This window comes from Colletotrichum truncatum (genome assembly GCF_014235925.2).
Source record: "Colletotrichum truncatum strain CMES1059 chromosome Unknown Contig_0001, whole genome shotgun sequence".
Lineage (NCBI taxonomy): Eukaryota > Fungi > Ascomycota > Sordariomycetes > Glomerellales > Glomerellaceae > Colletotrichum > Colletotrichum truncatum.
In genome coordinates, this window is record NW_027222398.1 from 1,287,051 (window position 1) to 1,312,604 (window position 25,554).

The following is a 25,554-nucleotide window of genomic DNA, read 5'->3' on the forward strand; positions in this document are numbered from 1 at the left end:
GTGATGGATGGATGATGAGACGGACGGGGGAACTCGGTTTGTTGCAACTCGCAGCCGGGTCGCTGCTACGCTGCACTGCGTGTTTTATCGCCGCCCCGAAAATAGAACGGGACTGAGGAAGTGGGCGTTCCAAGGTATATGGGCACAGTTGTTGTGGAGGCTTATTAAAAGGGATCACCCTTTTTGGTGATGATCAAGAAAACGGGTAAGAGGGAAATGTAGGGGAGAAGGATGTAGGGAAAAAGAAGGCGAGAAAAATAAAATCAAAATTGGATGAAGCAACTCGTTTTTTTTTTTTTCTTGCGCAAACAAAACAGCAGGTCTCGCTGTCGATCTACCCACCTTACTTTACTTTACCTTACTTCAATCATGTTTTGTTTGTAAAGGTTTCAACAGGTGTCTTATCAACCTATACCTGACTAACGAACACTCACTGCCAAAGTACCTTACCCAGGCCACCCAACCTACAGCGGCAAGGTTTCCTTAGTAAAAGATGAGAAGATGGGGAAAGCTCGTGGTGTGTGAGAATCGTGCCTCCCCACCCGCCTGTCTGCCGTTGCCGTCCTTTTGGTGCTGGGGGGTGGTACAAAAAAGAGAAGACGCCCAAAGCTAAGGAACCTAGAGGCGTGGGAATGGAACAGAGTACCTCCTTCATGGGCCCACTGAGTCGGGACCCTCCAGCAGCTACTATTGCAACGCTAAAGCACCAGTGCGCCGCTGTTTTCTTGTTGTCTGCCAATATAATCCGGAGTACATACCGGAGGACTAGCTACCACTGGGCCATGGTAGGTGCTTGTTCGATGCTTCCTACCATCAATTCCACACGCGTGTTATTGACTTCAACAAAGTGAGGGGTGCGCTTGGAGGCATGGCGCTGGCTGGCGCATTTCCGTCAGCCCAAACGAGTCAACAAGTCCTCTTTTTTTTTCTCCCCTTTCTCTCTCACTCGATACTGACGAATGCAAACAACAAACACCACATCTTATTTGTTGATGGCGGCTGTTGTTGCGCCCACTACCGCGCCTTCTTCTCCACGTACTCTCCCGCGGGCTTGCATCCTATTCGTCTGGATGGGTGCTTGCCATTCCCGCCAGGCTGAACATGTGTCTAGTGTCCTTGACAGACTAGAATTTCCAAATACCATCACAAACTAGAGTTTTCTAGCAAGCAGATCAACCAGCGATGTGGGATGGCATGAAGCTGGAACCCTTCGGGTGCAAGGGAAGGCCATGCATCCGCCTTCCCCTCCCTCCCCCATTTCCATCCCCTTCTCTTGTGCCTTCTTTTCTTCCGCCCCAACTTCGACCCCTTTCGTGCAACATCAAACACTAAGGTCCCCTTATCGACCTCTTCGACCATCACATCCCCAAGTTCTTCGAGAGCCTTGCGACTTTCTGAATTGACAGCCAGGGCCGTGGGATTGTTTGTACCTATTGGACGCTGAGGGGGTGGGTGGGTGGGTGCGACATGCAGGCAGGCATGGATGGCCGCTTGAAATGCGCCACGCCACCCGGCGTGCCCAGCTTTTGCATTTGTCCATTTCTGGTTTCATACCTGAAGATTGCTAACGAGGTACAATAATTGCGCCTAGGTTCTATTCGATAAACAAGACGCTCTCCCCCATAACGCTGCAACGGCGGTCTGCGGAAACAGTATCCTAATCGCCCCGGCTCACCGGTCAAGGATGTAACGCACAAGTACCCTGCTATTCATGCACATCCCTACCATTACCAGCAATCGAAACTCCAGCAGGCCTCATCCCGGGAGCCGAATGTGGACTTCTAGGCGAAACGGATTGATGCAACTGCAGCTCGGCCAGCATGCAGCATCTCGGAAGCTGGGAATTCGGGGAAGAACCACCATAGACCCTCTTGGAATCTGCTCAATGACGAGATAGTGCTTGGGCCATGATTCAGTAGCGAGCCTTGATGTTGTTCTGGAGCTTCCACTCACGACACCATCTTGCACTCCACCATCTGCTAGTGCAGAGTATGGAATGCCCATCCCAGAGCATCTCGATGTCGGTTTCTTCGGGCTTACAAGAGACTGCAAGCGGCAGTGCTCGTACCGGCGCCTCACGAATCAAAACAATGGCGCATTTCAAGATGAGTCGCGGTGCCGCACAGGCCACAACAAACATGTGAAATGGAAAAGCCACGACCCGCGCTGCATAGACGGATTGCCCTAGTGGAGTCTTCCTGCTTCCGCGGAAAGCTAGACTAGGTCCGGCGAGCCGGACAGGAAGCTCGTGTTCAATGGGGAGTGTGCAGATCGATCAACCCAATTGAAAACCATCACGTGAAATATCACGAGACTCTCAGAATTACCCCATCGCAAAGGCCTGACAGCATGTCGTGAGGTAGACGGGGCTACAAGCTCAACCAACAACAAGCCGTAGTTTGAAACGATTACATAAAATACCTAGGACGCATTCCTAATGTTGGGAAACCGTTCATAGACCTGAAATATCCCCGAGGAGCGGCAATCGTTACATGCCAAAGTTGTCGCAAATCACGGGCCGTGGCTCGTCACCGGTCATCGGCTCCGAATGTAAATGGTCCAAGCTTCTTATCCGATAAGACTTTGGGAGGGACCCCCAATAATTCATCCCGCCGCACATTTTCTGCCAGAGAAATCCTACGCCAGCCTTACCAAGCTTACGCCGACCTCCTCTGTATAACAACCGCATTCCGCCCCCCGCGCGGGATTGATTGCTTTACCGAGCCATTGAGGGACAGCCCCTTCAGGCCCGTCAAGCAACCAAAGGATGCAGAACCCCGCCAAAGCCACCGCCACCAACAATGAAGGCAACAAGAAGAGGAAGTCACCGATCATGATCCAGCCGGAAGAGTCAAAGAAGGGCAAGCCATCACCGACCGGCTCGCCGACGACGCCGCTGTCTCCATTCCACGATGCTCTCCTTACCGAACTAAGAGCCAAGTACGATGTTCTACCGGCCTTTACCATCTCGTCGACGAAGATACAGAAGCGCGTGAGCTGGGTACTGCAACACCTGCGCAAGGATGACGGTGATCCGAGGAAGCGAGCCGTGCTCCTGTACGCGCGACCGAGCGAGGTCGGCAAGATGATTACCATTTCGGAGCAGGTAAAGCGCATCGTGGTGGAGGAGGAGGGTCGCCGGTGGTACCAGTACAACAAGATGTACGAGTTGCCGCCCAAGGCTGAAGTGGTGGAGGAGACCATGCTGGGTGGTGCCGGCGGGGACGAAGACTCAGACGAGGACGACGACTTCGAGGTCATGGAGAGCCGGTTCGAGAGGGCCGTCCTGCCGCAGCCAGCGAAGCGTGCTGCTTTGTCACTCAGCATCTTCCTCTCGTTGGATTCAATGCCAGAGCTCAAGACCAAAGAGGGTGTGACGGTCCAGACGAATGAGCCGCAGGTGGACTCGACAATTGCCACAGCATCATAGCAGAAGCAGAGACAAACAATGACGAAGGCGAGCAAGGGTTACATGACATGGAGATGGGAGGCTATTTTCAAAAAAGCCAATTGATATAACATTGGCACACTGCATTACGAGGCGTTGGTCGTACATACAAAAAGAAGAAGAAGGGATTCACGGTTTTTGATACCCAAGGCGAAGAAGAATAGACATGATACAAAAAGATGACTCTATCACATAAATACACGCATAAATACGCAGTCTTGATGCGGACTGATGCAATGTCTCCGGATACCAGTACTCCATCACAATGCACGCACTTTTCCCCCGGTTCACTTGCGTGGACCTCGATAATCACAACTTTGCAAGAGCAGGATATACGTAACCTCAACTCCAGAAGCAAGCACTTTCACCCACACACAAGAACAAGCTGGTCTGATCTGATCTGACACCTCCCAGTCACCAGCAGCCTACTTACACAAGCCCCGTCTCGTCACCACGAAGCCCAAGCCGCGCAGCTGACTAGCTATCGTGGTCGACTGCCTCTGCGCCAGTTCACCTTTTGCCATCCATTGCCACTCCGCAAGAGTCAAGCGGCTCAGTGCTTGCCCTCCTTGGAAGAGTAGGTAATTCGGAGGACAAAGTTGACGACAACGGCCAACAACAGAATGATGGCCAGGAAGGTGGGGCCGAAGCGGTCGTCGAAACCAGCCTGGCCGCGGACGCGGATCGACTTGGCGCGCCAGTGGTACGTCGCCAGTGCGTATATCATGGTGAGCATGGCGACACCAGTGAAGAGGAAGGCGCTGATGAACGCGGGGCGGTCGCCAAAGTTAAGCATGCCGATGGCGAGGGCGCCGAGGATGACGGTGAAGTTGAGCCATGAGAGGAAGGTACGCTCGTTGGCGAAGAAGACCTTGGGCTCGACACGCGTGGGGAGGGCAATGCGCTTGCCTGTTGAGGTGAGGATTAGCTCATGATTTTGTCATGTTGTTGCCGTAGAAAGAGGGGCTGAGAGGGGGATCCTGGTGTTGTACAAGGGAATAGACGTACCCGGAGCAGTCTGGAGAAGAGGCTGGCTAGACATCTCGGCGGCTTGTTATGTCCTGATTGGAGGGGAATATGGTGGCGATAGGTATCGAGGTCGTTCAGCAGCGACGAGGTGAAGTTGTTTTCGCGGCTCGACGTTCCCGACGCTGATGGCTTAGCGTCGTTCGTGCTCGGACTCGAGTCGCAAAGGTTGTTGGATAACAACGGCTTTCTTCTGAGGCGTTTGGGGAGCTTGCAGTGAGGAGTCAAGATTGCGACAACGCCAATTGGTCGCCTAGGTCCTGTTCTATTGTTTTAATTTTTCGTCCGAACAAGAAGAAAAAAAAAAGGTCAAGGATGACTGGAAACAGTGAATGCGGAGAGAGAAAAGAGCCAACGAGAAAACTAACGGAGAAAGAGCAATGGCAAAAGACGAGAGCGACTTGTAACCTAACCGAACCGAGAGAACCCGCTTGAAAGCTTGTTCAATACGACGGAGGCGTCGCACTGCACCACGGCCCCTCTGTCTCCCTTAAAGGTCCATCGCAGAACTTGTGACGCTAGGCACAGCACGGCTAGAGCTATCCACCAGCCACAGTTTCGACCCACGCCGCATCTGCGAACTGCGGCAGAGAGACGCACGTGTATTCCAGCGAGACGTTGATTGGGGAACCTTGCTACAGGGGTTTCTGAATAGCCTGTATGCTTACTAAACCGTGGCTGGAGAGTCACGTCTAAGCATGATGCTTCCACGTGACCCGTTGCCCCGCGCACCTGCGGCTGGAGCCCCCAGACGGCCCGTGGTGCAACGCGAGGCGCCCCAATTGGGCTGCGCATCACAACACGTCCGGAACTTTTTGTGGAGGAGCCTCATCTGTTGTCTTGCCTTATCTCGTAACCGTCAACACCACCACATCACACCTGGTAAACACACCCCCGATTTAAATAAACGATACTCGGCGCCGTTAACACCTTCTCTGTCTACAGTAATCTTCACGCTTTGCGACTTCCACACCTCAATTACCCAGCGCAGGTCACTACCGCTTATACAACCCCCTTAAATAAACAGCAGCCGACTTTTCAAGATGTCCGCCCCCACGACCGCTACTCCCGTAAGAAGACTGCCCCGCTGCGATTGGCATGCAATGTCGCGATTTGGACGGTCCGACTGACGTTTTCAACAGCCCGTTGCCTTCAACCGCCTGAAGCAGATTGCCACAGATGTAAGCCCGCGAGCAGCGCAACGGTCTCACCGACGCAAACAGCAACAGCGACTGACACATTTACCCTTCAGGCATGCCAAACTGCGATCGGCTCTGCTGAGTTCTACGACCACGCAAAGACGGAACAGTGGAACTCCCAGATCATTGTACGTTTTCTTACCCTTTTCTTCCCCAACCTAATCGGGAAAGCTCTAGCCCCTGTGAAAACTAACCACCGTGGCATCAGTCTTCCGTCCTGAAGGCCGTCATCTCGGAGTCCACCCCCCAGGGCGGCTCCGCCCCTGCGTACAAGTTCGCCTGCAACTCGACAATCGTTCAGCATCTCGTACCTACCTCGAGCCTGAACAAGTCCAAGGGCACCTCCGCTTCCTCCGAGGAGCCGCACATCTCCACCAGCGCCGAGTCTTCGTCCACCGGCACGGACGGCAAGCCCCACGTCGGCCGCCGCGGCATGCACAGCGCTACCGGCGCCTACTGGGATGAGAAGAAGGACGGCATGTGGAGCTACAAGTACGATGGCGGTGAGGGCAAGGGCATGGATGTCGTTATCATGCTCATCTGGGTTGCCATCTAAGGTGAACAAGCCATACCAGAAGCAGCAAGAGCAAGGTGCTGAGGCTACCGCGGCAAAGCAGAAGCTTAAGCTGGCGGCAACTGAAACACCTGGCGGAGAAGGAGACCAAGATGTGAGCCCTGTCGCTCTCCCCGCGCGTTAGCCAGAGGTATGGGGTCGTTTCCGTCGAGCACGGGAGATCCCTTTGTGACAGAGAGAGCGGAGGAGGATCGCTCTTCCCAGCAATGGGACTGATTCGGCATTGGCGAATGGGGTGTTTGGTATATATACTGAAAGGCGAGCGAGCCGAAAGGGGATTGCGTCTGTCGGTCTTCATCTTCAAGAAGGAAAGAAAAAGTCAGGCATCTACAGCGAACGGAGGTCTCTGCAGGTCTATTCTATCGCGATTTGAATTACGCTGTCGAATTCCAACAGCCGGAGTTTTGATGATAACAAAGAAACACGATACATCACAAACCATCTTATGCACCTTCAAGCCCCCAGATGCTTGGCTCGGCTTTTCTTTGTTTATTTGTTGTGTTGTGACCTCACCGCTGGACAGATTGAGAACGACGCATTTTCTTGCTGCGTCATCCCTGCGAGGTCAGAAGTGTCTTTGTCATGCATCTTCCTGCTCCTCCCTTACCGGAGCTATAAGATCAGAGCCATGACAATACATCACTCAGATAAAGTATGTGGCAGCTCACGTGCCCAGCACATGCAGAGTGTGTACTTGAATTGAATGACCAACTCAAGTCTCAACCAAAGTGCTCAGTAACCCCCCCCCCCGTGTAGGGAGCGAGTATCCAAGCATTCTGCAGCAGGGAAGATCTGACGTCCATCTGCGGCGCGATTCAAGCTACACACACCCATTACAAGCGGCTCGGGCTGCAAGCGTAGATTTCTCTAGCCTATCCACTTTTACATCGGAAGTGTAGTTGAAATGGGGGACCCACGAGATTCTATCATCAATTGGGGCAAACCTCAAAACACGGTCTCCAGTTGTATGACACGGTGGCGACGTCAACCCACATAATCCTAAGATCGTAGGACCCTGATGATCCCTTTTATTTTTATTTTTATTTCTCTTCTAGATAACATTCCATCTAGCATTTCGCCATTTTGCCCAATTAAGGGAATGGACGAAGCGTGCCTACCGAATGATGGTGTTGGAGAAAAGCATAATATTTGAAACGGATGGAACAGCTTTCGCGGGCGAAGCACACGAGTCGCGAAGAAAGTCTAGAGTTGCTGCCGTTCACTGCGCCAAGTCTAAATGGCCGCATTTTCGTGAGATGGGCCGTCTAAAAAAGCTAAACACAATTGCATGTTTTGGGCCCGAACGGCAAGGTCAGCACCAGGAGTAAACGTGCCGGTGCTGCTTCCGGTATCCACGCACCCACGCCGGTCGTCCTCGACACCTTCTTCGGAGACGACCGATAATTGAAATGGTTGCGAGGTGGACGAGAAACTCTCGGGCCTAGACGTTGTCGAATTACCAGTGCATCCGTCACGTCTCGCAAAAATTATAGGAGCCTGTAGGAGATCTCTCCGTACCATCGATACGTAGCATCGGGGCGTGACTGCCGCACATGGTGCCGAGCTTCGCCCGTATCTTCGTAGCTGCTGGAAGCGGCAGTGAGCTGCAAGAGTCAGATCATAGGTTGACGCTGTACACTGCGCCGGCTGGCCTAATCGGTATCCGCCGAAACGAAGCGGGAGAAAAGCTCGAATTAATTTGGCAACATGCGCCGGGTCAGGCCAGCGAAACAGGCCGTGTTTCGATTATCTGGTCTGTAGTCGGTAACTCAGGGCAAATATAGTCCACATGTCTTTCTAGGTCACGGATCATGAGTATTCTTCTATCTTGTGCTCAATCTCCGTAGACAAGAGCTCCATTTGAGGTCAAAAATGCTTATCACGAGGCTGTCGTAAATACCTGGCAAGCCGATGCATGTGTGTGGGGGATACCGGCTGGTGTTGAAGGTATTCTATTTGATTTTCACCTGCGGCTATTGGGGCTGGCCAAAGAACTTGATAGACGGAAATAGGCCGCGATAGGTTACCACTGGAATTTCACCGAGAGAAGTCGCCACCGCTTCTTTGGTCCCCCACAAAACCGGGGGTGGTTTTTGCATGGTATACATGTACGCCTGCACGGCCAAGTACATCACCGAGCATGACGTTGTCGATCCCTTGAGAAGGCAGTGCCTGCCTCCTCTGGTCTGGTTCAGTTTTGTTGGCATCTGAAAAGTTACAGGCGTCCATGCACATTGTCCTGGTCTGATAGCGACGAGTGCCATGCAACAACGACGGCCTTACTGGCCTGTTGGTCGTGGTCATGAGACCATGTTTCCTGGGGTAAGACCTGTCTTGCCTACCCGTGGTCGACAATGGGAGCGTTGCTGGCTTGCTTCGGCTGTCCTTGACCGGGACTTTGGTCATGACCTGATGGCTTATTAGATTCATCATTATCGACTGAGAGTTATGCTTCGAGGATCAAGACCGTGGCGGTCTATGACAGAAGCATCACATCAGTCGATGGCGCCAGCGGCATCAGCGATAGTCAATGTGTGTGACCCCCTGCTAAGACGAACAGAAGGCGGGAGAACATCTACTGCGTTCGCAATTAGACTCTCGAGAACGGCTGTAAGTGAAAATGGTCAAGCATACCCATAACCGAAGCGCTGCGGGCCGCCGCTAGCAGCACTGGGCCGGTTGCTGGTTCCATTTCATCGATAGCCATCGTCGCGGTTCTGTGTTTCCATGCGCTGGATGTGCATGCAGTTGACGTCTGGCCAGTTCCAGAACCGCACCAAGGAGGGGGTATATGACCTATCAAGGCTTGCCAGCCAGCGCCGGCTTGCAGATGTCCCCTGTCGTGTTGTGCATCTCCCACACCGGCCGCTGTTTGGTTAAAGGGTTAAGGAAGAAAGCCAACTGCAAAAAGGGAGAAACGAGGGGGTGATGGAGGGGTCATAATCAGAAAATGTAGTCTCAATTCGTCGATGGGCAGCGGTGGCTTGCGTCGTTGTCTACTGTTGTTTCTACGAAAGGTGTGAAAGGTCTCACGTCTCTCGCTTTTCCGAGACGCCGAGCTTTGCTCTCGGATCTGATGTAAACAGATGTGGTGCAGAGCTACCCTCCAACTTTCTCCAGTGGCTGCCCACATTACATGCGCCGTCCTGGCCTTATGACGAAAGTAACCGACCAAGTACCGGTACCTGGGGTCTCTCTCGCAGCGAGTCCGTCCGAACTTGAAAGTACCCAAGACTTCACTGGCGCGCCTTACCTCACCCACCGGTGGGGAGCAGAGACAACGTCAAAGACCCTTCCCATTCTCTTTAGCCAGCAGCTGAGTGGCTCAATGGACGGGGAAGGGCTCGTCCCTTGGCCGGTTACAGACCTAGAGTCTGGTGTCAGCTATCTCCATCTTTCTCCAGTGTTTTCGCGAGGATTGTCGACATAATTTCTGGATACGTTATCGGCCGTCATAGTTCATGATTCGCGCGAGGATGGGAATGACCGAATTCCCCGTTTTTGTTTCTGCCATGTCCCCTCGGCTGATGGACAGGGCGAAAGGAAAAGAGATGAAGGAACCAAAGGAAAGGGTGAGAATAAACCCTCAAGCATGCCTAAGCCGGGAGTACCTAGCGTCAACTCTCAGCAAAGTCCAACAATAGCAGGTCGTGCCTCGCGCTAAGCCGCTAACTCATCAGGGGAGGACACTGGAAGATGCTGGCCCGAGAGGACCACAAATCTACCGTACTTGGCAACTATGGCGTAGGGCAAATGTGCCAGTGGCTTTTTGGACCCCCAAAACCCCACCGCTAACCTGGCCTACCACTGGTCGATGTTGCTATGCTTGGCCTATCTAGTTCCCAGCAGCGCATCCTCTTCAAATGGCCTATGTACCGGTGACTTGCTTGAGTTGGCCAGTCTAAAGCCCAGAGGGCCAAAAATCGCTGGTACCCGGCCCTGTTCAATCCAGTCTTTCTCCGTCACACCACCACTACTACACACCCTTTTTTAATCCAGGCCTTCCCGTCTCCTTGTACTTAAAAGAATTCAATCGATCAGCACATAGACTTGCCCCTTCAGGGTCCTGTCACTTTGCCTTTGACGTACCCTTAAATATCCAAGGACGTCTCCCGATCCAGTCCGCATCGGCTCATCACCTTAACTCATGAACTTGCTATTGAGGCACACCATCTCATCAGCGACATCCCTAGACGACATCGGCCTTCCCAGCCACAACATCGACATCACTTGAAGCGAACCACTTGACCGCCAACTGGAAGGTTCGAAGCATTACTTCCCCTCAACGTAGGCACAACTAAACACCTACGACGAATCTTTACCTGGCCCTATCAGCTTCCCCTCATCTCAGCTGAATTCATCCGTATTGGACGAGAAACCCTCCCATAGTACGAGACACTCGGCGTTCAACACGGTTGGTCGCCGTCACATCCATCCACCACCACCATCAAATTTATCGTCGAATAGCTGCCCCCCCGGGCCTTCGACGACAATTCAACCTATTTTCTGCCATTATACAGGACTCATTCATCATGGTCGAAGTCCTCTCTCCAGGCCTCTCCCAAAATGGGCATGCTCCCCCCTCTCATGACGACAACGTCGCCTCCCTGGCACGCATGCTCCTTGCGAGCAGCATGGCTTCTAATCAGGAGGACAAGATGATGAGCCGCGAAGAGCGCCATGCTATGTTGAAGGAAATCAGCCAGCATCAGGCTATAAAGGACGAGCTGAACAAGAAACGCGGCGGCTGGCGCACCCCTCGCCGTGGCTGGTCCATCACCGACTCTCCCGTTGCGTCTTCTCATGTCAGCCCTGCACCCAACGCCTCGCAATATCCTGCTCCTCCCATGGAGAAGCAGGCATCTAATACCCCTAGCTCGAGCTCCATCTCTCCAGTCCCTGAACAGGGCGAGTTCGCCGCACAAGAGATGAAGCATGCGCCACACCCTCCCCAGGTTCGAAGGCCTCCTTTGCCACCCCCGCGACGCTCTTACTCTGTCATGGACTACGAGCCACCACCACGCACGCACCGCCCTTCAGCGCATATGGACATCTTTGACCTCCCTATTGAGCTACACTATGCCATCTTCGACCACCTCGATCCTATTGACAGCGCCTGCCTGGGCTTGACCAACAGTCACTTCTACGACATTCACCGTCGCATGCATGGCATCGTCCCCTTGTCCTCGCACCGCAGCGGACCTAATGACCTCGAATGGGCATTTTATCTTGCTAGCCGTCGCATCCCCCAGTCTAGCTCTGGTACTTCCACACCTACCACCACCACCACCACCACTGATGGACAGGAACATGCTCGTCACCTTGAAGGCATGCGACTTAAAGGTCAAGTCTACTGCCGCAAATGCGGTCACTACCGCTGCCAGCTATATCGCCATCTTCGCGTGTGGATGGGCCCGGAAAGAGAGTACTGCGAAGTCACGAAGAAGTACGGCCGTCGCGCTCCTGATGGAGCGGCTGATCACTGCTCCATCAAGTCGCCAAAGCACCCCCATCGTTGTGGACGGCACAGCGCTAAGCCCCCTCAGCCTTCCAGGTGAGGGGTTTTGTTAAGCTTGACGAAGTTCTATTCAAGAACTTGGATTTGTATCATACATTAGCGGCAGCAACGAAAAGTTGCCCGCAGGATCACAGCGAGGAGTTTATATGAAGAGGAGGATGACGAAGACAGACGACAGACGAGAATTGCATATTTTATGAAAGAAGGCGTTTAAATAGGTGCGGTGCATGGAGACTAGGAATGAAGCTCACGACACGGCTTCACACGTGGTTACTACGACTATTTACAGATTTGACAAGTTGAAGGAGATGGGAAAGCAAAGGAAACTGCTAGGTTGCGGATTGTCATAGCTAAATGATCTTATGAGCAATGTATTTCATCGTATAAATTCAATTCTGAATCCGTGCTGTTGATCAAAAGCTCCGTCCTTCAAAGTGTCGACTTTTCTGCCCCTCCGCTGGTGTAGCCAAGGCGATGACGTAGTGCTGGTCCAGGTAGATTGCGGAGCCCTGCAGAATGTTTCATTTTTGAAGAAGCCATCCTGCGACCATTGGTTGCTTTTGCTGCCCCAAAAAAAAATCAGTAACAGGGGCTTCGACTCTTAGTTGTGAAAGCCTGAACACAAGAATATGACTTTGGCTGCCTGCTTGTTGAGCTGGATTTACAAAGGACAAATCAGAAAACTATGTATCGAGGATAGGCTCTCTCTTTCTTTAACCACGTACAAGCGATAGGTCTTGCGTTCTTTGTCATTTAGTCCGGAGTTACAACAAAAATGCAACACTTGAAATAGGTGGGACTACCTCATTCCGTTGATGTAGCGTGCCTATGTCAGAATAAATATCGACTAAAAAATGGGAAGTTCAGGCTCAATTCTCGCTGGCTTTGGAATGTATACATTCAAAAGTTATTAGCTAAACAATTGCTTCCCTATGCGCTGACTGCTGGGCATGCCTGCCACTTACAGACATTGAGAAACAGACAAAGGGCATACGCCAGCCTTTATGGCCTCTATTTATTGTGTGTGTTAAATCTGAGCTTGCTGCCCGGAGACAGACTTGTTTTCAAGCTCGATTCGTTGATTCGGGGGGATTCAGGGCGAGTAGTACAAAGTTGGGTTGACTTGAATGTCCTTTGAGGCTGCTCTCAGTGGAACGGGAAAAGGTCGGATAGGACCCATGCTGAGGCCATACCATTAACCTCCCCTAGTTATGCCAACAGTCCAAAAACCTACAGCCAAGTTTAAACCCCCAGTAAACTAAGCATAGGAGCTTCACGCTTGACAATACATCATCAATTCATCTTAATGTCACGCCAATCGGATTTAGCAAGCCATGTCTTTCACAACTCTTGTCCTCGAGTCTCAGACATTAGCTGCGGCTCACATTTACTCAGTTAAAGTGGCTCGGCGCAATCTCCCCCACCATGCAATCATGTCCCCACGTTGAACGAACCAGGGTTTGTCGCCGCGGAACATCGACTGGTAAAGGGGTCCCGGAGCCGCGTATTCTTTTGCGGAAACTACCCGCAAAGCAATAATGGCTTCCTCCGTTCGCAAATGAGGATTGGCCTTTGCTTCCTGTTGGTCGACCTTTGCCTTCCCCTCGACGGTGTCAAACATGGGCAGTCGATCGCCCGCAGAGCTCTCTCGGTGACCTGACCATTTCTCATAACAACTCGAAGCCGAGTATATCTCGTTGCAATGGTGTGGCAGGCCAACACTAGACAGCCCACCAAGTCGGCCAAGCCGCTGCTCAAGGGCGCGCTTGTGACCTTCATCCTGACATTTCTGTTGACGAGCACCTACGTCTACCGCGATACGATCACTACCCAAGCGTCCACGATCAAATTCACCGACGGAAAAGTAACCGATTATTTCAAGTACCCATTCAACGCTAGCGACCCCAACGCGAACTCAATCGACTGGTTGATTCACGATGCGCGGGCAAGGCAAGATGCAGTGCTTCGGAAGCGGAGTCGCACACTACACAACGCGGCCCAGCGCTATCGGGAGCGGAGGGGTAGACACCCGCCTCCAGGTTTTCAGGAATGGTTCCGCCATGCTACGGAAACCAACGCGATTGTGGTTGAGGAGTTTTTCGACCGCATATACGACGATCTGAGGCCCTTCTGGGCCCTTGATGCGAAGACAATCACGAGCCAGGCCAACGCGGGTGAATATGTGGTACGGGTGCGCAACGGAACGGCGACAGGCGAAGGAGATGCTGAGGGGAAAGAGCCATGGCTAGACTTATGGACCGCGCTTGTATCCGAGTTTGCGAAACATCTACCGGACGTTGATATGCCCATCAACTATATGCAAGAGCCGCGCATCCTGGTGCCGTGGAAGCAGAAGGAAAAGTATGTCGCGGCAGAGGAAAAGGGTAGAAAAATGCTACTAAAGAACAAGGCTACAAGCGATTTCAAGGGCTTGGCCAGCGTAGATGCCGCCAGAGGGAAGCCGTACTCGAGAGGGTGGACGAGCGGCGACCGTCGCAAGTATTGGGACCTCGTTCGAGAGTCTTGCCCTGGAGATTCTCCGTCTAGCAAAGTCCCCGCGGCAACAGACCTCTCTCTCCCGCCAACGCTGCCGTACTCCTGGCAGGCGCCGTTTTCTCGACAGGGCTACGTGCAGAACTTCACCAGCTCCCAAGACCCCTGTGTCCAGCCTCATCTCCGCTCGCTACATGGAACCTTTGTCGAGCCGCTGAATGTCAACACGACGAAGGACCTCATACCCATCTTTGGCGGCTCAAAACTCCGCGTGAACTCGGACATTCTCATCCCGGGCGCCATGTACCTGTCCGACGACCCCGCCTATACCGGCGGCGACTCTCACGGCCCCGCCTGGCCGGACAAGCTTAACCGCCTCGTCTGGCGCGGCATTGGGTCCGGGGGCCTGACGCAGTCGGACAACTGGATGCACTTCCACCGCCAGCGCCTAGTTGAAATGCTCAACGGGACCACCGTCAGCGGCATGGAGGCCAACGATGTCCGCGCCATGACGTTCAATATGCCGCCCCTGGAGCGCTACAACACCACGCGCCGCCGCGAGAAGCGTCTTGGAGAGTTCTTATCAGGGTTCGCGGACGTTGGATTCACTCACCTCTCGTGCGGCCCTAGCCATGACCGCCGTAAAGAGTGCGACTGGCTTGCGCCGCACTTGTCCGTTGTGAATGCTACACCCATGGCAGAACAGTTCTCGAGCAAATTCTTACCAGACGCGGACGGGTACAGCTTTAGTGGGCGATTCCGTGCGTTTCTACTATCGACGAGCGTGCCGCTCAAGGCAACGGTGTATACAGAGTGGCACGACGACCGCCTTGTACCCTGGCTTCACTTCGTACCGCTTGATAACACCTTCCAGGACCTATACGGGGTTCTGGACTACTTTACCGACGGTGACGACGAAGCCCCTACGAGATGGGATGTTCATAAGGTTCTGGGGAAGAAAAGCAAAGGCGACGACGCGGCCAGATGGATCGCCGAGCAAGGCAAGACTTGGGCGGAGAAAGTTCTTAGGCGTGAGGACATGAGGTTGTACGTGTGGCGCTTGCTGCTCGAGTTTGCGAGGCTGTGCGATGAGCATAGGGATACGCTCGCGTACGTCGGTGATTTGCCTTAGAGTCAAAAAAAAAAACTTTATAGATGGTGCCGTGACATACATATATACCAAGGGTTGGAGCGGAAAATACGGCGTTGGGGAAATTTCAAATTAGGGATGCATGGCAAAGGTATATAATTCCCTAGGAAGCACACATACCCACCCATTAGAATTTAATCATGATCGTTGTTTAAGGTGGCAACCGCTTGTTGGCGTCTAATTCTCTGCAAAGCTTATTCCAGGCTTTGCAAGCTCAATTGCTACTAGAGCGTCATTGTAGTGATTTGGTTACTTGGCCATAAACCTTGCGGCGACCATTGCTGGGTGGGATAGGGGAAGTTTATGCTTTTACGAGTCGGACAAACGCATAATTTGGAAGCGGTCTGCGCCGAGGCGTACCGCCTCGATGTTAATTCTGCCTACAGCCAAGGTTCGGCCGGGGGAAAAGGTTGACAGGTAAGGTGTACTGTCCCAATAGTGGTTGTTTACTTGATAGATAACGCTCTACAAGCAGGTGGGTCGGAAGGGGGTGATCACTCGTCGTGTACCCTGCCGGCATAAGGTATTAGGCATATCGTGATATAGCGGAGGCGCCGGGAGCATAGTGGGAAGCTTAGTTGCGTAACTTTCTATGCCGTCGGCACTTCACGTCACTTGTGATGCTTTTGAGTTGGCATTTGCGTGGCATCGCGAGGGATTTTTTCGTTGTTCTTCCAAGATAGAGAATGATATATATATATATTTGAGGCATGCTCTCGGCGTCAATGTCTGCCACACTCATGCCGGCATCTCTGAACGATAACAATCGTTTCTCGGCGTTAAGTCGCGATCATGGTATACACTTGCGCAATCCCACAGCAGCCGACATCCCAAGCAAGGGTGATGCCAAGACCAACACTGTCATCTACCTGGCGGCGCTGGAGCCCCAAGAAAACATGGGGAGTGAAAGTCACCGCCGGGGCTCCACCACTGGGTAATAACGATGTTCATGGTAGAAATAGAAGAACGCGCTTGTTGTCTGCGGTGGTAAGCAGTTCATATGTGGCGTGAACCATACGCCGAAAAAAAAAAAGATTTCCGTTCGACTTACACTTTACCCCAGAAAAGTCGTCATAACCAGAAGAAGATGCTGAGTGCAGCGCAACAACAACAGCACCGCTTCTGCGAAAACTCACAAGAGTCCGAAGTGGAATCGACAATGGCATACAATCAATATTCAGACAACACACCACTACTAGACGTCGATGACAGGACCACCGTCATCTGGTCTACTGAAGCTCCGGCCCCAAGGCGGATGAGGAACACCCGTTGCAGGGTTCGGCGGCTTCTTCGTTTAAATCGCCATCACCAACTCTCGGAGAGCAACAAGTCTTCCTCGGAGTCATCAGTTCGTGCCCGCAACGTAGCACGACAGTCGGAAAGGGATGACGAGATCGACGTCGACAGCGACATGATCAGCCCCGCTCGAGGTTGGGCGTACAACATGGTAACCGGCCTCGCGTGGTACATGCCCTCTCCTTTCGACATGATGCCACAAGGGTATCCATCCAGAATGTCAGTTTACTAGCACGCATGGGCGTACAGGGTGTCGACAGACGGGTTATGGCATATAGGGAGCGGAATCACGGGAGCAGGCTTGTTGATGCTTTATTGCTGAAATTGACGACGACGATTTACGGTATACTGGTGTGTGGCGCTAGAAGGGAATTTTCAGGAATGGCGGGATAACGAATTCGATATGCGAAAGATTGGTAAATGTCGGCGATTTCGAGTTACTGGTGTTGAACTGGTCGTTTGACTAACATGAGAAACATCGATCATGATCTAGAACTAGTCGACGTATGGCTGTTAAATTGGCCATTACTTGTCTAAATTGTAGTAATTATTCATCTTCAACGCATAACTGCCTTGGCCTAAACGACCATGTGCTCAACTCGGGAGACGTGACCAGGCAAAATTGATTCCAGGTTACATGAGTGCGAATGTTGCTTGAACCGCTAATTTTTACTCTTAGTTGCCCAATAAATACTGCATTCACGATATACACATCGAAGTATCATTTTGTAGAACTGTCAGAGATGAGGACTCTGGTGGAAACCGGCCTCAACTTGATGGGGTGTACATCCTGCTTTGGACCATACGAGCGTCTAAAGAATGGAAGCTTGAGGCACATTGCTCTATATTTTATCAGATACGAAAATGATAGCTATTCGAGCTCATCAAAGTAGCGACGTGCGCCTCTGTAGGTGGCGTTTTCTACTGGATTTAGCTCTGACAAGGTGCTCACAATGCTAGTCTCCAGCCTGAAAGCCATATGACAATCTAGCGATACCCCAGAGCTCGCAAAGGCAGTTGGTAGTTCTCTTTGCAACCATCGTCGATAACCAATGAATTCGCAGTATAATTGTTTCTGTAAGCCGCCGACAATTTCAATCACAAAAACATTGTCAACAAACTTTAGTTCACTTTGTGCCCGGCGCTGAGATGGCTGAGTAGCGTAGACAGGCAAGTTCTGATCAACCCAACTTTAATATACACCGTAAACAGACCAGAGACAGATCTTGCTATTTAGTAATGCAGATGCAGATTGACACTTTAAGAGCGTCTAGGGCAGAATGTGATGCATTGGCCTACTATGTAGAGAGTTATACTCCATGCCGAGTTAGGTTGGCCTCTTCATCGACCAGTGAGATGATTGGGCGGAAGCATTTTCAAGCCGTCACCGGTAAAGCGGGGCAGCCGTTCCACCCAGGCGGGCCTTGTTAACGATTGCGCCCAACTGACGTTTAAGCTACTGAAATAAGCAAGGGACTCGACTAGATTACCAAGCACCGAGATAAAAAGGACCTCAACCCATGCGACACTAGTAATAGCATACTAGCAGACACATGGCGGCTTCAAGAGACTCATGTGACCGGCTGATTAGTGCGACTCTTGACGGAAGTCATCATCTCATTCATAGTTCTGATTCTACGCTGTCCCGTTGCGAGTTCCTTAACCCCACCAAAGCTTCTGGATGAGATCGCCGAGCTTCCCAACACTACACCCGAGATAACTGCGTTTTTTTGGCCGAGTGCTTCAACATGGCGGAAGAACCACAAGCCCGGAGAAGGCAGAATGCGGATGCAGATTCCGAGATAATCCATGAAGATGTCATCCCCACGGAGACGACGACACTGTTGAACTCCGAGACCAGCTCTCGGACGCTCCGGGACGGATCGCCGGCCGGCAGCCGACGAGACCCGGGCTCGGACGATGAGGAATCTGACAAGCCCAAGCAATCTATCAGTTCCGCGAGAGCCTTTGTTCTTATTCTTAGTGTCTGGATGCTCATCTTCCTTCAAGGTTTGTCAATAGCTCGAAACTCGTGGATGTATTAGGTCGTTAAGCTCACCCTCGACAGCGTCCAACACCTCGGGCATGACGATGACGCAGTCCGTCATCGCCGAGGAGCTGAAGGCATACGAAGGTGCAATGTGGTTTACCAGCTCTTATCTGATAAGCATGGCGTCGCTGGCCCCTTTGATAGGGCGCCTGGCTACCATCTTTCCGCCCCGGAACCTGGTGATGCCCCTCGGTGGCTGCTTCGCTGTCGGAGGCGTCATCACGGCGACGGCGCATTCCTTCTGGGTTCTCATCTTTGGAAGGATAGTGACTGGAATGGGCGGCGCTGGAATCATGACTCTGTCCGTCATTCTGGTGCTGGAGCTGGTTAGCAAGAAGAGACGGGGTGTTTTTGTCGGCCTGGTGAATGCTGGCTTCACAATCGGCTTGTCGTTCGGTGCCGTTGTATACGGAGCTCTTCTGCCAGTCATCGGATGGGTTCGTTCTTTCTTTACACGCCATTGATGTCCTGCAACTAACGTCGATGCAGAGAGCGCTTTTCGGAGCCCAGACGCCTATCGGCATCCTCGCCGGCCTCGGCGCCTTCCTGAGCATTCCCAAGTCTATCAGTCCAGACGAGGAAACGAAGGGCAGGTCTGTTTCAAACAAGTTGGCCCGTATTGACTACGCAGGTGCCTTTATGCTTGTAAGAACATCTCCAAGCATACCCCCATTTCGAACAGGACTAAACTTCCCCAGGTTGTCACAATCTCACTATTCCTTTACGGACTCTCAGGGGACATCCAATGGCTCCCTCTCCTTCTTTCGGCCCTGGGCCTCGTCGTTTTCATTACAATCGAGTTCAAAGTCGCCACCGACCCCATAATCCCCATCACCATCCTTTCCTCCCGCGGCGTCCTCCTCTCTTGCATCGCCCAGCTTTTCTTCATGTCCATCCGCTGGACCCTGCTGTACTACACGCCTATATTCGTGCTAGCCGTCAGGGGCTACGCACCCGCCGTGGCCGGCTCCATCCTCATCCCGACAAACATCGGCTTCGGGTCCGGCGGGCTGATTGTGGGCTGGCTACATATCCGCCGCAGCGGCGCCTTCTGGCTGCCGTCGATTATTGCGCTCTCGTGCTTCGCGGCGACAATGTTTGGACTGTCCCTGGTCGGCACCGTCGACGCACCCTTCTGGACGTTTATCCTGGCCGTGGTGCTGAATGGACTGGCCACGGGCGCGACTCTGAATTACACCCTCGCGCACCTGTTGCACCTGAGCGACCCGGAGGAGCACTTCATCTCGTCGAGCCTGCTCGGCACGTTCCGCGGATTCGGCGGCAGTTTTGGAACGGCCATCGGCGGCGGCGTGTTCTACCGCCTCTTGCGCTCCGGGCTAGTTGAGAGCTTCACCAAGCTTGACGGCGGACATCTTAGCGTGGGCCGGGAAGAGTTGATTTCCAGGCTCATTGGCAGCCCGGCATTGATGTTTAACGGAGGTTTGAAGCCCATTGAGCATGCCATCGCGGTGGAGCGGTACGCTGGTGCCTCGAGAGGCACGTGGCAGGCCGCTGCCGCGTTGGCTGTCGTTGCGATTGTCATACAAGCCAGCACGGGCTGGACCAGTCCTGTCGGTGCCAACGAAGCGGACGACGAGACAGAGGCGAGAGCGAGGCTCATGGAAAATGAGGGTGTTGGGGAGGCATAAGGACAAGGACAAGATATGTCTTCCAATGTGGTCCTTGGAGGCGGAAAAGTGCTTTTGTTGGCGCACTCGGCATTAGATGGTATTGGGGTTCAGCATCATCGTCCTTTTCTGTCTTTCATCTGACCGTATTGTCTTTATTATCTTCTCGGCACAAAGCCTTGTATACTGAATTTGTATATATTTCTTTTTTTTCCATCGTAGAATAACTGCTTCATGACATTCCCCACCTCGAGGGAATGGACAATAAGAGTATGTAAAGGCAGGAGCTCAAGCTCGCATCCGTAAGAAAGCCCGACTTAAGTGCAATGGCATATAGACGCGTCCAAGATTGGGGAAAAAGACATTATCGTTCTCTCGGAGGTATCAGTAATCACCATCAGCAACGCGAGGGAAACACGTAGTCATGTGAATCTCCATACCTGCTGTGGCTTGGTGGCTTCATCTTGGCTTCAGGCAACAGGCCCTCTCACGACGCTTGAAGCGAGACATTTCGATATATAGGCTTGCGGCTGAGAGTTTAAAAGATCCCTAGCTAGGGGAGCGCGAACAGCGACAATGAAGCTTATAATGAGGTTGGTTTACCCTCAATATCATATTCATGTTCATTCGGAGGGACAATTCACACATTTGTTTTACAGACTTTTCAAGAATATCTATCTCACATATCACATCAAATTCACCTTCTCAAGTCATTGACATGTCTTCCAACGACGCGAAAGACGGGACCGCAGCCCCGGTCGACAACCCATACGGGCAGATGTGCTGGCTGGAGATCCCCGTCGCCGACGCGGCTCGTGCAGCCAAATTCTACACGGCGGTGCTGGGCTGGGAGTGTGCTGAGACCAGCATGCCGTCGCCGACGCCATGGGTCAAGACGGTACACTTCTTCAACAAGGGCGAGCTCCATGGGGGGTTCCTTCTCATGAAGGAGGGAAACCAAATCGTCAATTATGACAAGGAGAGGCCGGAACGAATGCCCTTGCTACCGACCTTCTGCGTCCGCAGCATTGAGGAGACGCTGGGTGAGGTTAAAAGCTTCGGCGGGAAGCTTCATGTGTAAGTGGGATGGATAGGTCATCCGTATCCCCCAGGAACCCCCTCAAATTATATTCCCAACCAGTTGCAAGAACGAGTTAGATTGACTCGTTGGTGTCATGTCTAGGCCGAAAACTGCGATTGGAAATGGAATGGGTTTCTTTTCCCGGTTCATCGATTGCGAGGGCAATATGGTCGGCATTTGGGCTCAGAATTAGCTCTCGTTGAATGCCGGGTCCGGATTCCGAAGCAGATCGTTTTAGCCGGCTCCTTTAGCATCCAATGTGCTTCTCCCGTCGTTGGCGTTTAATCCTTATCGATATCATCTTTCTTCCAAATGGCTTCATCGCGTGGCGTTGTGTTGGTTTAGCCCTCCTTCGCTTGCGAATTCACATCTCGATGTAGAGCTCCGTGACGTTCTGGGCGTGTGCATTCAGCCTATCCGGGCCGTTTCGTCCTTGGCACTCGTGCATGTCGGTTGGTGAGTTGACCTAGACGGGACGGACTGATCTGCTTCCCTTTTTATGTTCTGCGCTCTGGAACCTTGGCATACGTCTGAAGCGGTGAAACACGAAGAATCCGCTCCACCTTTTACGGCGAATGCATGTTTCTCCACCAACGAAGGCAGTTGATCCTGAGATTCCGGCGTGATATGATTCTGCACCAATGAGCCATGCTTGGCGTGGGTTGTGATATGCTTCCGATTGATTGCAAAAAGATTTGTTTGCGAAAATGGACCGCCAAAGTCGATGACTTGAAAACCAAAGACTGGACCTAACAGTTTGTCTTCGCTTTGGTAGGATTAAGATGAGGTGACGGTCGATTTATCGTTCCACCCTAGCTGGATTCGGGGGATGTCACAACGAGATCCACGAATTGCCTTCGAGATAGCATATTATGAAGTCCACATAAACAATTTGGTCGCCCGTAAATGTGTCAGTTTGAGGAAAATATTGCGAATCAAAGGGGGGGAGTTGGGTCTTCGAAGTTTGGACCAGCTCCACCCTTGCTCATCAATGGACCTCTCGGAGTCACTGCCATTACAGAAGACCAGACCGGTCGATGTACGATTGTTGTGTGGACAAATAAGCTTGTGTGTGGTAGGGCTTTTTCTCCGAGCGCATGTTGGCATCTGCAGCAGCGGCTATGCCGGTTGCAGTGCTCGCGGGATAAGAAGGCAGTAGACGGAGGGTTCACGATGCGGACCCGATCCTGAACCCGACAGGGTGGGCTGTGGTTAAGGATAATTCTGGAGCATTAAGTTAGGACGTTTCGTCGTACTTGGTCTTGCGTGGACATGGCTCTGGATGTATGAAATGACGACGCCGGACTTTCTCCGTCTGTAGCCATCTACAAGCTTGTGGGCTTCCAGAAGAAACGGCTATCTGCATGGTGGTGAAGAGCATGGGAAAGGCCAGGTCGATCCCCGAGTTGTCGCATTTCGGGGCGCCGAGTCGGTGTCCAATCATAAATTTGCCGATCAATGTTTCCTCTTTGGGTTCCCCGAGAGAGCGACATCTCTCTGATCAAGTTTGGGGACGGGGAAACAGCACAAGGTTGCCGAAATGATTTTTGACACATTGATGAGGTATGACTCGATGAGTAGGAGCAGGAGCGTAAGCCTTCTCCCCCTGTGAGCAATTATTGTTTCACGAGGTGGTCCATATGGTGGAGCACTTTTCAACGAAGAGTTAGGTAACATGTTTCGCATGTAACCAAGAGATTTCTGAGGAAGATTTGGCCGAGGAGTTGTGTAAGTACACGTCTTTCAGGCTAAGGCATAAGGTAGCATTGGCATTCACGCAGCAGTGATACGGGTGCCGGAAGATCTCTGCTACGTTCGGCTGCAACCACACATCGTGGGCGAGCGAGAGGGTTTACTGTATCCTCTATCCGTATGCGAGTTGATAATGCCGACAAAGTAATCATGGCATGTACTTTGGTGGTGACCTGTAGAATTGATTGACCCAATGTAATGTCATGCACTACTGGGAGAGCCAAGACGGGTTAAAGTGGTTATTGGTGCATAGTGGTGTGCTGATCAGGTAGTTGGCGGGTTGAGGTGAGACTGTGATTTGAGCGAGGCAGGTAAGTGAGGGCTGGGGCAGCTGGATTCGGCTGGGCTGGGCGGAGCTGATGATGGCAAATGGAAGCACACAGTAGGTAAGTTCAGTGTCTAGGGAGAAGGACTTGTATGTTTGTTGTGTGGTATGAGATGTGTATGTGTGTGTGTGGAGGGAATTCTGAATCCTTGACCTTGGACAGGAGTTTCCCTCCCAGCGGCACGCTAACGGTGCCAAGTCGTCCCGAATGGCGTGGCTAGAAGACGCTGTTATTGGCGGATAATCTCGGTCGTCCAAATCCCGGAAATAGGGAAAATGCGGCAAATCTTTGCGGCGACCGCGACCCCCGTTGGCCCCTCCAGTCCCCCCAAGTCTCCAAGAGAAACACCCCAGGCAGCTGCACCGTAAGGGGCCACAGGGGATGCCACTCCCCATGCTTTCCCCATTTACCCCACCATCTGGCACGCCCAAGTCCACTATCAGTCGGGTCCCGCATCTCCAGCTTTGTGGTGTTTGCAATCAACGTCCTTCCATCCACCTGTGACTGTCTCTCTCTGCGTCTTGAACTGTAGGGTTATTTTTCCTCTCCTCTAACTCACCCTCTCTCTCTGTCTCTCCTTTACTTTCTTCTTCAACGACTGGACGCAATTGAAGACTTCCAGGCACCATATTCTTACAGAAAGAAAGGAAAGAGATTTTCCGGTACGACAGACCAAGAAGCACTGATCCCATCTGGGGTAGATTATCGTTGGACCGTATTCCCAATCTCCAACCTAGCCCCAGGGGGCCCCCATAACCTTCGTAGTAAGAGGTACCTTGTTACGGCGTTCCTTCCGGGCCATCAGGAACATCGGCACGACTAATTCCCAAACTTCGCTCACCCAGCACCAAGATCCAAGCTTTTCCTCCTGCGGCCCCAAGCCTTCAGCAGTCTGGTAAGCCAGCAGAAAGCTCTTCCTCGGGGCCAAGACCCCTGGCAAGGCTCCAGAGACGTGCAGCACCCGCGCCTGCAAAGCTCCGTCCCAGGCCTTGCCCCATGCCAAGAAATTCGGCTTGCCCCTCTACCACCCTTTCTGGCTCTGTCAAGCAACTCGGTGGAACGCAGCGTCTGTGGTGGAACAATTCGTCGTCCCCAACTTCCATCAATCTTTCCGTCTCCTCCACCAACGACGGCCAGCAGATTGTTCATTGCTCATCGTCCCGGCCGGCTTTACCGTCACAACCACGCGTCCCGCCTGTTCAGTTCATAGGCCTGTCATCTTAGTATTATCGTTCCTCCATATTGCCTTGTTCCGTCAGGGATCTCCACGTTCTGGTTCGGCCCATACGCCCCTAGACCAGACAAACTGATGAGGGACGAGCCAATACATTGCCCATCCCTACTCACGACGCCATTCTGTCCCGAAAGCCACCGCCGCCGCCGCCTCGCCAACTCCCTGCTCGGTGAATATAGTCCCTTTCCCGCCAAACCTAGACCTGCCTGGTGGCCCTGTCCTTCCCGTGACATCGGCCGGTTCGTCTCAACTCCTCTTCATATTGCGATAACGTCCACACAAACACTCCCCCCTCGACGGATACCTAGTCCTCCGTCTGAGCTCTGTCCTTTTGGTCTTGATCGTCCTGACACAAAACTCCCCCACGGCCCGACTCGCGTGCCACATGCGACTGGCCCCCGGAGGACCATCGCCAGAGCTTCAATCGAGATTTCTGTCACGCACATAGTTGGCACGCAGCCCAACCCGCCTGCGCTTCAATTAGACGAGCCTGCCCACCCTTGGGATCGCGAGCTCCTAATCCTGCATTGAGACATCTCAAAGCCCCACGCGAATTGGTGGAAGAAAGTACCTGGCCCCAACAGCACGGTTGATAGGGCCCTTCCCATCGTCATCGCACTCTCCAAAGGCCCCCCCAAGGACTTGTCTTGTCCTTATCAGTCTCCCCCGAGTTTCGCGCAGCGCACATCGCGCCCCAGATCTTGAGGAGGCATCCTATGCGGCAGCCTCACGACGACCCCCACCGGCTTCCTCTTCCCGGCGCATATTTCTGACACCAT

General features: G+C 52.6%; 8 protein-coding genes across 8 annotated transcripts; 7 read left to right on the forward strand and 1 right to left on the reverse strand.

The window, feature by feature from the left end:
- Nucleotides 1-2,767: 2,767 nt before the first annotated feature.
- Nucleotides 2,768-3,430, forward strand: CTRU02_200314 (uncharacterized protein; the record flags this gene model as incomplete). The annotated part of the gene is made up of 1 exon (XM_036718314.1): nt 2,768-3,430. The coding sequence occupies one exon, from the start codon at nt 2,768-2,770 to the stop codon at nt 3,428-3,430; it is 663 nt and encodes a 220-aa protein (XP_036589313.1).
- A 571-nt stretch (nt 3,431-4,001) lies between these two features.
- On the reverse strand, nt 4,002-4,490 carry CTRU02_200313 (vacuolar transporter chaperone 1; the record flags this gene model as incomplete). The annotated part of the gene is made up of 2 exons (XM_036718313.1): nt 4,002-4,357; nt 4,457-4,490. The coding sequence occupies 2 exons, from the start codon at nt 4,488-4,490 to the stop codon at nt 4,002-4,004; spliced, it is 390 nt and encodes a 129-aa protein (XP_036589314.1).
- A 1,027-nt stretch (nt 4,491-5,517) lies between these two features.
- On the forward strand, nt 5,518-6,229 carry CTRU02_200315 (Dynein light chain Tctex-type; the record flags this gene model as incomplete). Its single annotated transcript, XM_036718315.1, has 4 exons — nt 5,518-5,544; nt 5,617-5,655; nt 5,727-5,801; nt 5,882-6,229. The coding sequence occupies 4 exons, from the start codon at nt 5,518-5,520 to the stop codon at nt 6,227-6,229; spliced, it is 489 nt and encodes a 162-aa protein (XP_036589315.1).
- Nucleotides 6,230-10,779: 4,550 nt separating this feature from the next.
- CTRU02_200316 (f-box domain-containing protein) lies at nt 10,780-11,805 on the forward strand (the record flags this gene model as incomplete). Its single annotated transcript, XM_036718317.1, has 1 exon — nt 10,780-11,805. One exon carries the CDS (start codon nt 10,780-10,782, stop codon nt 11,803-11,805), a length of 1,026 nt encoding a protein of 341 aa, XP_036589317.1.
- Nucleotides 11,806-13,467: 1,662 nt separating this feature from the next.
- CTRU02_200317 (capsular associated protein) lies at nt 13,468-15,390 on the forward strand (the record flags this gene model as incomplete). The annotated part of the gene is made up of 1 exon (XM_036718318.1): nt 13,468-15,390. The coding sequence occupies one exon, from the start codon at nt 13,468-13,470 to the stop codon at nt 15,388-15,390; it is 1,923 nt and encodes a 640-aa protein (XP_036589318.1).
- Nucleotides 15,391-16,200: 810 nt separating this feature from the next.
- CTRU02_200318 (uncharacterized protein) lies at nt 16,201-16,936 on the forward strand (the record flags this gene model as incomplete). The annotated part of the gene is made up of 2 exons (XM_036718319.1): nt 16,201-16,395; nt 16,472-16,936. 2 exons carry the CDS (start codon nt 16,201-16,203, stop codon nt 16,934-16,936), a joined length of 660 nt encoding a protein of 219 aa, XP_036589319.1.
- A 1,516-nt stretch (nt 16,937-18,452) lies between these two features.
- Nucleotides 18,453-20,403, forward strand: CTRU02_200319 (MFS multidrug transporter; the record flags this gene model as incomplete). The annotated part of the gene is made up of 4 exons (XM_070203668.1): nt 18,453-18,736; nt 18,759-19,191; nt 19,244-19,399; nt 19,453-20,403. The coding sequence occupies 4 exons, from the start codon at nt 18,453-18,455 to the stop codon at nt 20,401-20,403; spliced, it is 1,824 nt and encodes a 607-aa protein (XP_070062250.1).
- Nucleotides 20,404-21,100: 697 nt separating this feature from the next.
- Nucleotides 21,101-21,463, forward strand: CTRU02_200320 (glyoxalase bleomycin resistance protein dioxygenase; the record flags this gene model as incomplete). The annotated part of the gene is made up of 1 exon (XM_036718321.1): nt 21,101-21,463. One exon carries the CDS (start codon nt 21,101-21,103, stop codon nt 21,461-21,463), a length of 363 nt encoding a protein of 120 aa, XP_036589321.1.
- Nucleotides 21,464-25,554: the final 4,091 nt, after the last annotated feature.